Source organism: Cherax quadricarinatus, chromosome 58, assembly GCF_038502225.1.
Source record: "Cherax quadricarinatus isolate ZL_2023a chromosome 58, ASM3850222v1, whole genome shotgun sequence".
Taxonomy (NCBI): Eukaryota; Metazoa; Arthropoda; class Malacostraca; order Decapoda; family Parastacidae; genus Cherax; species Cherax quadricarinatus.
This window is the reverse complement of record NC_091349.1, coordinates 20,057,928-20,070,352: the sequence shown is the minus strand read 5'-3', so window position 1 is coordinate 20,070,352 and position 12,425 is coordinate 20,057,928. Positions and strand designations below refer to the sequence as shown.

At 42.4% G+C, this 12,425-nt stretch overlaps 1 protein-coding gene across 1 annotated transcript in view; it reads right to left on the bottom strand.

The window, feature by feature from the left end:
- The window catches only part of LOC128697991 (serine/threonine-protein phosphatase 6 regulatory ankyrin repeat subunit A), a 75,932-nt gene extending 65,709 nt beyond the window's left edge, over positions 1–10,223 (bottom strand). The window contains exon 1 of the mRNA XM_053789977.2: positions 7,799–10,223. Coding sequence (XP_053645952.2) covers positions 7,799–10,152 — 2,354 coding nt within the window. The 5' untranslated portion in view covers positions 10,153–10,223. The remainder of the gene's footprint in view (positions 1–7,798) is intronic.
- Between the last annotated feature and the right edge of the window lie 2,202 nt (positions 10,224–12,425).

Sequence of the window (12,425 nt, the reverse complement as noted above, 5' to 3'; positions counted from 1 at the left end):
CATGGGCGAGCGCTAAACCCATATGATTATACAGGGCATGGGGGGATGGAAGGTATTCAGATTCAATTAAGGGAACCGGAGCACAGATCCAATTTCCTAGATCAAGAGCCCCTCACCAGTATCAGGGAACCTCCCTTGAGGGGCAAGGAAGGGAAAGGTGCCTTGAATCCCCAGCCAAAAGGGACATCAACGTGGCTACTTTAGCTACCACATCCATTAAGGACTTAACCAGAAAACGACCTTCTACCTTTACTCCAGCATCTACCACTGAGGTCTACATAATCCTGTGAGGACAGTGCTGTACAAGGTACTTGGGTGAAACTGCAAGGAAGCAGACACAACATCGTAGACAAACTGGACGACCAGGGTAATAATTATTATTATTATTATAATCAAAAAGAAGCGCTAAGCCACAAGGGCTATACAGCGCTGCAGGGTAGGGAAGGAAGCGAGGGTATTGAGCGGTAGAAGGGGGGAGGGGTGATCAGTAGGTTACAGAAAACAGCGGGGCAGGGGATAGTGCAGGGGTAGAGAGCAGCAAGAAATTGAGGTAGAAAGGGCTGAAGGTATCATCAGAGTTTGTGAAGTAAGTCAGTTGTTGTCAAAAAGTCAATGAGAGAGTCCAGATGAAAGGTGGGTCCATCAGTGAGAAGGGAAGGTAAAGAGAGAGCAGTGGAGCGAAGACGACGTTGGAGGTATATTCTGCGTGCTCGTTGATAAAGTGGGCAGTCTAATAGAATGTGGCTAACTGATAATGGAACCTGACAATTCTCACAGAGAGGAGCAGGGTGCCTCTCCATGAGATAACCATGAGTAAGACGAGTATGGCCAATGTGAAGACAGGAGAGAGTAGTCTCCCAACCTCGACACTGGTGACAAGAAGACAGCCAGTAACCTATACTCGGTTTAATAGATTGAAGTTTGTTACCGAGCAGAGTAGACCAACGTTGTTGCCAATGGGTGTGAAGGTGGGTAGCTATTGCAGCAAAATAGTCCGTAAATGAAACACCTCTATATGAAACTGGTAGGTCATGTACTGCTGACCGCGCAGCAGTGTCTGCCTGTTCATTGTCCTGTACGTCAACATGACCAGGGACCCAACAAAAAACAATATCTTAATGCTTGGAAGAGATGCGGCGTAGCCAAAGTTGGATACGGAGGACTAAGGGGTGAGGTGTATTAAATTTCTGTATAGCCTGTGAAGCACTAAGGGAGTCTGAGACAACCACAAATGATGACATAGGCATAGATGCAATACGGATAAGTGCTGCAAGAATGGCATACAATTCAGCAGTAAAGATACTAGCCGAAGAAAGTAAATGCCCTCATACGACGCTGACCGGAAACACTGCTGTGAATCCTATGCTGTCAGAAGACTTAGAGCCATCTGTGTACACTGCAATGGCATGAGAATGAGAGTGGAAGTGGTCAAGAAAAAGAGAGCAGGAAGCTACCGTAGACAGGTGGGCTTTCGAGCAAGGGAGTGAGAAAGAACAGACTAGAACAGCTGGAACTTCCTAAGGGGGTAGGGAAAAGTGAGATGCTACATGAACATAGAGAGGTGGTAATTGAAGAGAAGATAAGAACGAATGTAGGCGAAGGGAGAAGGGACGGAGCAAACAGGGGCAGGGAACAAATAAAGAATGTCTACTAATATCGGTGACCATTCTATAAATGGAAGGATTGCGGAGATCATGAGAGCGTACATAGTAGCGAAGGCAATGGGCATCACGACGATCGGATAAGGATGGAACGTTCGCTTCTGCATAGAGGCTCTCAACAGGGGAAGAGCGAAACGCACCAAGGCATAAACGTAATCCTTGGTGATGAATGGGGTTAAGGCTAGAGAGAGTAGCAGAAGAGGCCACTGAATAGATCTGGTCACCATAATCAAGTTTCGATAAAATGAGGGTGGAATGTAGGCGAAGGAGAGTTCGACGATCAGCTCCCCATGAAAGATGAGCAAGGGTTTTAAGAAGGTTCAGCTGGCTGTGACAAGTTGCCTTCAGAGAGGTAATGTGAGGTCTCCAGGATAACCTACGGTCAAAGAAGAGGCCTAGAAACCTGACTGTATCACATTCAGGGATACAGGAGCCATAGAGGTACAAAGGATGATCGGAGATGACAGAGCATCTAGTGAAAGTAATTTGATGAGTTTTGGTACTAGAAAATTTAAACCAATGTGTGGTGGCCCAATTGAAAACACGGTCGACCGCATGTTGGAGAGAAACTGTAATGAGGTGACAGTCAGCGCTTGCACATGCAATAGTGAAGTCATTAACATAGAGTGATGACTAAATATTGGATGGAAGACTAGAGGCCAAATCATTTATAGCAAGGAGAAAAAGTGTTGTGCTCAGAACACATCCCTGGGGGACACCTTCAGCTTGGATAAAGTCCGGGGAGAGTACATTATTAACCCAAACACGGAAATGTCTGTCAGTTAAAAAGTTCTTAAGGAAGGATGATAGATTGCCTCGAAGGCCTAAGGAGTGGGCATGGGCCAAAATATTATACCTCCAAGTTGTGTCATGTACCTTCTCAAGGTCAAAAAATATGGCAATAACTGAGTGGTTATTCGCAAAGGCATTACAAACATATGTATCCAAGCATAGTAAGGGGTCTATGGTAGAACGGCCCTTACAAAAGCCATATTGATGAGTGTAGAGACTGTTGTGTGTCTCTAAATACCACACTAAACGTCTATTTACCAGGCGTTCAATCACTTTGCAAACTGCACTGGTAAGAGCAGTGGGACGATAGTGGGAGGCTTCATGTCCCGTAATACCCAGTATGCGGAAAGGGAGAACAATGGCAGTTTTCCAGAGCTGTGGAAGAACTCCCTGTAACCAAATAAGATCGAAAAGGCGTAATAGGACTGCAAGGGCTGACTGATGTAAATGTTGTAGCATAAGAATATGAATGTCGTTGGGCCCAGCTGCCGATGATCAGTTGCCCCTAGTTCCTGAAGTGTAAAAGGCACATTATACTGTTCTTCTCTGAGAGAAGAAAAGTCCAAGGGTGCTAACTCTCTGGCAGACTTTGAGAAAAGAAACGAGGGGCAGAGATGGAGCCCCTGAAAAATACAGACCAGATGATTGCCAATTTCATTGGCAACATCTAGTGGGTTTGCTATATCAACACCGGCAAATTGCAGAACAGGAGCCGGGTCAGGAGAATATTTACCACTCAGTTTTCATACTTTTTTCCAGACTGCACTCATAGAGGAAGCAGAGGTGATGGTGGAGACATAATCTCGCCAGCAAGTGCGTTCATCACGACGGATGACACGGCGAGCAATCGCACGCTTTTGCTTAAAATCAAGAAGTCTCTCCATGGTTCTATTGTACCGATACCTGCCCCACACAGCGCATTTCAAACGTACTGCACGAGCACAAGCAGGAGACCACCAAGGCACGCATTTCTGAGAATGCCTGCCCGAAGTTTAAGGCATAGAATGAGAAGCTGCTGTTAAAACGGAGGACGAGAAGAGGTGTAAAAGCTCATCAATGGAGGACGAAGAAGGAACCTCACTAAAAACAGTTAGCTGTGAGTAAAGGTTCCAATTTGCCTGATCAAATTGCCAGTGTGGGTTACGAAGAGGTGGTGAATATGAAGGGGAAGTAAGAATGATTGGGAAATGATTGTTGTCATGAAAATCCGGGAGAACAGACCAGGTGAAGTCTAATGCGGTGGAGGAAGAGCAGACTGAGAGATCGATGCAAGAGAGAGTATGAGTCCGAGTATCAAAATGGGTGTGAGTACCTGTATTTAAAACATGGAGGGGATGGGTAGCAAGAAAAGCCTCTAACTGAATGCCACAGGAATCACAGTGAGACCCCCCAGAGGAAATGATGGGCATCAAAATCGCCAAGTAACAGAAGTGGTGGCAGTAATGATGAAACAAGAAAGGCAATATCTGGGACAGATAATGCCTGAGAAGGAGAGAGATACAAAGAACAGAGTGCATACCACCTATGCAAGTGGATATGGGCTGCTGTGTAATGCAGCGAAGTATGAACAAATAGCTGATGGTACGAAATATCAGTGCATAGAAGAAGGGCACTTTCATTAAAGGTCCCATCAGGAAAAGGATCTGAAGAATACAATAAATTATAGCCTGAGATAGGATAGATAATGGCAGAGTGTAATTTTGGTTCCTGTAAGCAAACACCAACAGGGGAAAACTGGGAGAGCAACATCTGAAGCTCACCCCGATTACCCCTGAGGCCGTGAATATTCCACTGTAAATAGGCCATGATTGGCAACGATAAAAATACCTGAAATCTGCAGGTAAAGGTACCTATGGACTAGAGGGGTTAGAAAAGTCCACATGCGGTGGCAAAGGAAAACGTTCAAGTAGCGAAGGAACGGTGCATTGTGAAGAAAAGAGTTGCGCAGATGGAGAAGAGGAAAGAGGAGGAACAGAGGGTGGATCAGTGTCCATTGATGGTTTGGTCTCTGCAATATATTCAGAGATTGCTTCATGTGTTTTGGAGTTCAGAGATGTCGTATGGGAGACAATATTGGAGATGGAAGGAGGAGGAGTTTGAGTAAAGATCGGAGCTGTAATGGACTGTACCAAGGTAGGGGGGGCGAAAGGGTGGAGGGAACTGGAGAAGTATGGGAGGGGACAGAAGAGGCAGAAACCTGGGAGGTGACAGAAGAGGAAGAAACTTGGAAGGGGACAGGGGAGGAAGGCACAGTATGAGGAGGAGGATGAACCTCCACACTTGTAACAGAGCCAGTGAAAGGGGAAGACTCAGGTACAGAGACCGGGAAGGTAAAATGTGGAGGTGGATGAAGGGAAGGAGGGGTTAAAGAAGATTTTTTGGGCCTCTGAGAAGTAGAGGGACGATTGGGAAGAGGTGTCGTACGAGGTCTTGTCGATACCGGAGTTTTTGAGGGAGGACACAAAGAAGTGAGGACAGACTGAGGAGTTGAAGTAGGGACGTCTGAGCCCAGGACAGCAAAAGAATTAGATACAGGAGTGACTATGGGACTGGCAACCGCAGAGGAGGCTGCAGAAGATGTGACCCCAGAAGTGGGGGGACGCTTTGAAACACAAGAATAAGAAACATGGGGCAGTCTCCCTTGGAGGTGGAGATGAGAAACCGCCATAGCATAAGGGAGACCTTCTGCTTCTTTGAGGCAACGAATTTCCCGCTCATTTAAGTAGACTTGGGAACCGCGAGAGCACGAAGGGTGAGCCTCATGACAATTAAGGCAAGAGAGAGTTTGACTGCAAGATGTATTAGAATGGTCATCGGCACCACAGACTGGGCATTCGGCTATAGATCTGCAATATTTTGCTGGGTGGCCAAATCGTCAGCAATTCCTACACTGTTGTGGTGTAGGGATCACCTTCCGAACTTGTAACCACCAATGTCCTGCTACATAAACAGAGGATGGGAGTTCATGGCTGTCAAAAGTTAAATGAGCCACATAAGTGTCTACCTTGAGAATTGGGAGATCTTGGAGTTCCAGCTGTTCGAGAATGTCAGTGCCACATGTCTGGAAATTCTGTTGGACTATGGTATGGGGAAGAATAACAGTACCACTACAAGAATTGAGGGAATGATGTTTTTCGATAGTGATAGGAATAGTATCGATATGTGAAAGAAGAGAAAGATCATGAGCTTGAGTAGAATTCTGGGCTGTGATGATGCACGTACCACTCTTAAGAGCATGAAAGGAAATATCTCTACCAACGTGGCGTAGGAGCGCTTTGCCAATACTATGGTCGGAAAATAGGCAGTAGAAGAAGTCGGTCTTAATGTAAAGAATTTAGTCCATTGTGTGGTCTGAAACTGAGTGTGGAGAGGGAGTGCATGACGTGTGGGTCTTTTCCGAGTAGAGAGGGAAGGTAACGAAGTAACATCATTAGGAGATTGTCGTTGACGTTTAGAAGTGGGACCAGAGTCGGTCCGACGTGGGACAGGCTGGCGATTCGAAAATTGCCGCACCGTAGACAGAGAAGCCGGGAGCATAGTCAAAGGAGAGCGGAGATCAGACAAATCGAAGGAGTCAGTGGAAGCCCCGGTACCTGAAGCAGGTGAGGAAACAGCACCAGCAAGAGGTAAAGGGGCCTTAGGAATGTCCGAAGAGTGGCCAAAAGATGAGGCGAGGTCAGAACGGGGTGCAGTAACAATAAGGGGCCCGGGGGTAGTGGGGTCATTTATCGGGTACTCCATGGTTAGGTTACTTCTTTCTTTTTGTTTTTAAGAAAAAAAAAAGAAAGAAGAAAAGAAAATAAAAATAAAAAAAAGAATAAAAAAAGAGGGGACAGGGGAGGGATAGTTCCTAGGAGGAATGAAAGGGCCAGAAATCTCCCTCCACGCCCAAGAGGACCTCAGCACCACAAGTAGTGCAGATGCAGCATGGAACCTGTGCCATACCCTACCCATCATGCCAGTAAACCAGCAATCTGGGATAGCAACCTCACATCTGCCGAGCTACCTCGGTGGACAAAAGAGATGGCGGCCGGATATCCGCCACAAAGCATACCTCCTTCGGCCACCACTCCCGGAATCCGAAAGGTGGCTTCCAGAGATACACCCATTGCCCGAAAGACACCCAAAGCCACCCTCCAGGATACCAGAGAGGGATCGGGACATTCCCAGGCAATCCAGGCAATCCAGGCAAGCTACACCACCACCAAGAACCTCAACGGAATGGGATGGACCCCGGTGCCCTTTCCCCTACCTAAGAACTAGCATGCCTGTGGGAAAAAATCCCAGAGGCCAAAAAGGAAGGGCAAAAGGGAGGGGGTGGGGAGGAGGAGGAAAGGAAAAAGGGGAGGATGGGGAGGATGGGAGAGGGAAGGGGGCATTGGGGGGTAATTAGGTTCTGTCTGAGGAAGGAGACTGACAGGTCTAATAAACAAGAACAAGAACTAGTAAGAAAAGAGAAGGAAACCCAGAGTGGCCTGTACATGTACGTGTAGTGTGACCTAAGTGTAAGTAGAAGTAGCAAGACGTACCTGAAATCGGAACTAAAATGATTCCTAACAAATATCTTGAGTGCACATGTGTTATTTGCTCAACTTGTCAGTATCATATAGCTGGTTTATAAAAATAATTAAAGGATGAAAGAACAGTTGATGGGTCAGAGAATAATTGTAGGATTAGAAAATAGGTGAGAGATCAGACAATAGTTGAGGGGATCAGAAAATGGTTGTAAAATCAGAAAATAAATGAAGGGTTAGAGAATAGCTGAGGGTTTGATGAATTGTTGGGGGGGTCGAAGAACTGTCGAAGAGTCAGAATAGTTAAAGGGCAAGAGAATATGTGTAATAAGTTTAATATTGAGAGGTTAGTGATCCAGTATGAAAAGTATATGTACCAGGTTGTTTTCTTCATAATTCTGACAAATTTTTTGTAACACATTATAGTCTCAGTACCATCCACTGTTTCACTAAGATACATTAATGTTGAATGTTTGATGTTGATCATTAGTGGTATGCTCATTAAGTTCAAGGCGGATAGTTACATAAGCAAGGGCTCTTGGTCCAGGTAAAGTGATATTTCCTCCATTTCCTCGAATCATAGCTTATTGCTTTCCATTTCTCACGCACTGCATGACTTATGGATTTTGAGCTTCAACAGATAATAATAAAAATAATAATAAGGAAGTTATAGAATAAAGACAAAAAAAAATGGAAAATTTTCAGGCAACCTCTCTATATAACCTCTTTCAAGAAAGATTTAATAAAGAGGTTGTGCTGGTATCAGTCTTAAATGCTAGTACGTATGAGTTAGGGTTATATAACAAACTTTTTATATATCGGTTTACTTACGGTCTGTTGGTCTTCAGTCCTTCATAAGTGTAGTCAAGTATACGAGTTTTTCTTTCTTGGATATTTCTGTAAGGCAGCCGTAGAAGAAGAAATTTAAATACATCGTCATGCTTATGTTCAAAAGCTCTGTCTAAAGGCAATCTTCCATTCTTGTCTGCAATAAAAAAACTATTTTTATCACTGACAACTAACAACTGGCAACATTCTAGTGATCCCACAGATGCCGCAAGGTGCATAGCAGTGGAACCAGAATTATCTTTAATCCATCTAGGCATGCCTTTTTCAGTTAGAAATTTAACTACATTGGCATTTCCTTTAATTGCTGCAAAGTGGAGTGCTGTTTGACCATTTTTATCAGTTGCTGATAAAAGGGCTCCATTTTGTAGAAGGTTTTGACACAGCTCTAGTGATCCACAACGAGCGGCAAGGTGAAGTGGTGTTTCCTTTTTAGAATTTCCCTGACTAACTTGTACATCATCATTTATAAGGAGTATCTCACATATACTTGTATAACCTTTGTCAGCAGCCAGGTGAAGAGGTGTCATTCCTCCCAGGTCCTGTTTCACTGGTGATGCGCCATTTTTAAGTAATATATGGGCACATTCCACAGACCCTCGTGTTATAGCAATGTGAAGTGGAGTATTACCATCTTCATCTTCACCATCAAGATCTGTTTTAAAATTAGGTAGAGAAAACAAAAATTTAAGGCAGTCCTTCGCATTTCTTTCAGCTGCATAGTGAAGAATATTTTTATTACTCTTATCCACAACATTTAGATCAGCTCTTTCTTCTTGAGCTACAACACTAGAATTTACAAGACAAACTAAGCAATCAGACAATGCTTTACCAGCTGCTGCAAGAACTGGGGTCGTTCCTTTTTTATTCTCTATATTTGGATGTGCCCCCATTCTTAGAAGCTGCTCGACAGTTTTTTTAAACCCTCTAGTAACAGCATAATGCAAAGCAGTGTTTTCCTTATGGTCTTTTATATTTATATCCGCATTTTTCAATTCAGCACAGCAGCTGTATTGACCCTCTATAACAGCTAGCATGAGAGGAGTTTTTCCGTGTTCTAGTGTAGCGTTTAACTGTTTGTTCCTATCATGAGACAACAGAGCACGACAAGAATCTATATAACCTTTCTTGGCTGCATAATGTAATGGTATATGAGACTTTTTGTCTTGTAGGTTAACGTCCGCTGAATTTTGCACCAAGAGATTTATTATTTCATCATAACCTTCCTCAGCAGCAAGATGCAGGGCACTCATTTCTTCTTCATTTATAGCATTTACGTCAATATTTTGATTTTGAAGCAATATTATGCATATGTTTTGATGTCCCATCTTTGCTGCATAGTGAAGGGGGGTGACATCTGAATTATTTTTTATATTCACATCCACATCAAGACACTGGAGAAGACGTTGACAGCAGTCACCATGGCCACCGGAGGCAACGTAGTGTAATGGAGAATTTCCACTGAAATCTTGTGCCTTGTGTCCGGCATCACTGACATCAGTCAAAAGAGCTTCACAAGACTTAAGAAATCCTTTCTTGGCTGCAAGGTGAAGTGGTATTTGACTCTTTTTGTCCTTCAAGTTAACTTGTGCACCATTTTCCACCAAAAGCTTTATTACTGCATCATGATTTTCCTGAGCAGCAAGATGCAAGGGAGTCATTTCATGTATATTTTTAGCATTCACTTTAATATTTTCAGCTTTAATCAGCATATTGCATATATTTTGATGTCCCGCTTTTGCTGCGTAGTGAAGGGGAGTGTCATCTGAATTACTTTTAATATTCACATTCACATTAGAACACTGCAGAAACTGTCGACAGCATTCATCACTGCCAGCAGAGACAGCATAGTGTAATGGAGAATGTCCACTGCTATCTCGTGCATTACATCCATCATCACTGACAGATAAAAGAGCTTCACAAGACTCATGAAAACCCTTCATGGCTGCAAAATGAAGTGGTAAATGATCTTGTTTGTCTTTCAGGTTAACTTGTGCATCATGTTTCTTCAAAAGTTTAATTATTTCATAATGATCTTTTAGAGCAGCAAGATGCAAGGGGCTCATTCCTTTAATATTTACAGCATTCACTTTCAAACTAGGGCATTGAAGAAGACGCTCACAGCAGTTATAATGACCATTCAAGGCAGCATAATGTAATGCAGATTGTCCAGTGTTGTCTTTTATATTGCAATTAGCACCATTATTTAAGCGACTATCAAGTGTTTCTAGCTGTCCATTCTTGGCCGCTAAATGCAGAATAGTTGATGGCTTCAGATTATCACTGTCTTCTAATGATACTGCTGTATATTCGGCCATTGTGTCACCAAACCTGTTCATAAAAATAGGTTTATTAGAACCTTAGTTAAAAATAGATTTATTAGAACCTCAGTTAAAAAAAATATATATTGACTCTTAATCTATATTTCTAATGTTTTCCATGACAATTAATGACAAATTAAGAGAAAATTTTTCAAACATTTCATGCACCAAAAATCTCCACTCTGTTAAGTGCCTGGCAATATTGTCGGGTACCAGTGTATATAGTCTTGTCTCTCTTGTCTTAGTTTACAGTTTCAACACTCCAGCATTAAGAGGTATGTAAATACATGTTTCGTATAAAATATAACCCGAGGTAGGATAACAGCTCTTACCCCGTAAAACTAATTTGTGTAAAAAAAAAAAAAATGCTTATTTACTGAATCAACACCAGAAATATTTCAGAAGTAAAGTTGTGATTATTTTTTATAATGTAAGGGAAACAGCAGTTACTGCCTAGTACTGAGAGACAAGAGAAACCACGAGAACCATGACAGGAACAGCAACATAAACTCAAGAAAGCTGAAGGTAAAAGCAGTGATTGAAGGACATAAAAGTGAATAAGCAAAAGGAAGGAAAAAAATGACAAATAAAATAGCAAGAAAGAGGAAAAGATAAACTCTCACTACAGTGCAGCCAAAAATGAAGATGAAAACTGAATAATCAAAATATTTAACTGGAAATAGGAACATGAAGCAGAAGTTAAGTATGTGAGAAGAAGTTTGAAATTATTTGACATTTTCACACGATTTATAACAATTTCTAAATGAATGTTGTTGTATTTTATCTCAATATTTGTGTTTTTTTTTTTTTTGTAATAAGATGACGTATTTCAGTTGCTGCTCGATCCGAGAGTGGAATTCCATTATTGCATAATCCCAGACACAAATACATTAATGCATATGATAAAAATAGTGCAGAGTGCGGCATAAGTTTATAATGCAACTAAATATTAGCATTAAATATATTACTGAAATCAGAAGAAACATTCACAAATAACTGTGTGAAAGCTAAAAATCGATTTTTTTTAATAAAAAAAATGGCAAAATGAGACCCACAGAAACAAAACTCTGAGGTCAGTGGTCACGAAAGGTCATCCTGTTCTAGCTGTCTGGGGGATTAGTGAGGAGCATTATAGAGCACCATGGCTTGCTGTACTGTTTTGGAGTCTCAAGTTAAAGTGTTGAAGGAGGAGGTTCCACTTCTCCATGAGGCTGAAAATTTGCCTAGATGGATTTGGGAGTGAGTGTGTGAAGGGTGGAGTCGGTGTGGAGGAAAATGTTACCAACAGTGAGTTGAAGAGTGGCAACCACTTAAGTGGAATGTGGTCTATACTAAAGGTAGAAGTATCAAGATAAGGAAGCTTAATAGAGAAGATCTGAAGGTAGGAAATCGATTCTCTGTTCTCCAAGATGAGTGTACTTTTGTGCTTAGCGAGGTATTACTAACTCCCCTGCTAATCAAGGTAAGAACATTCTGGTTGTGGGTGACTCGTAAGATATATGAACCATGCTTTCTGTAGCAGAGAGAGGAACATTAGACAAACAGTGTGCTTCCTAGGAGCTGGTGTTGATCACATAGTCAACAGGTTGGATAATATTATGTCAGGTAATGGGCTGCTGGATAAGTACAAGTAAGCCATAGATGTAATTAGGTCTACGGGAGGAGTCCCAATCAAATGTAGCATCTTGCCTAAAAGGGGAATGGGCAATAAATGGATGTCTAGGGCAATTGGTGTAAATTGCTGGCTAGACAGGTACTGCAAGAAACTTGCAGTCCCATTCATTGATAACTGGGACATATTTTATTGCAAGCGTGATATGTATCATTTGGATGGGGTACATCTTTCAGGGGCTGGATTGGTTGCATTAGCCAACTCGACTGAGGGGACCATTGCTGACTTGTCTAGGGCTTTAAACTGATAGATTATAGAGGTATGGGTGTGTGTGGGAAACAATCAAGCTGCAGTACAAGGGTTGGAAACAGTAGATATTACCAGGATACCTCAGGGATATGTTTAATAGACAATATTCAAAATAAAGTAAAGAAAGCAATTGATCAACAAAGAGAGACAGTAGAAGGCAGAGAGTGACTAGCTCCCTTATGGTTTACTATACTAATAGTTGGAGTCTAAGAAATAAGACAGATGAGCTAAGATTACTTGCAAGTTCAAGTAATATAGATATTTTTGTTATAATGGAGACCTGAAAGATAAGAGAAATGCCTTCTGAATGCCCATAAACTATTCCACACTGATAGGGTCAACAGGAAGGGTGGTGGAGTGGCGATGTATA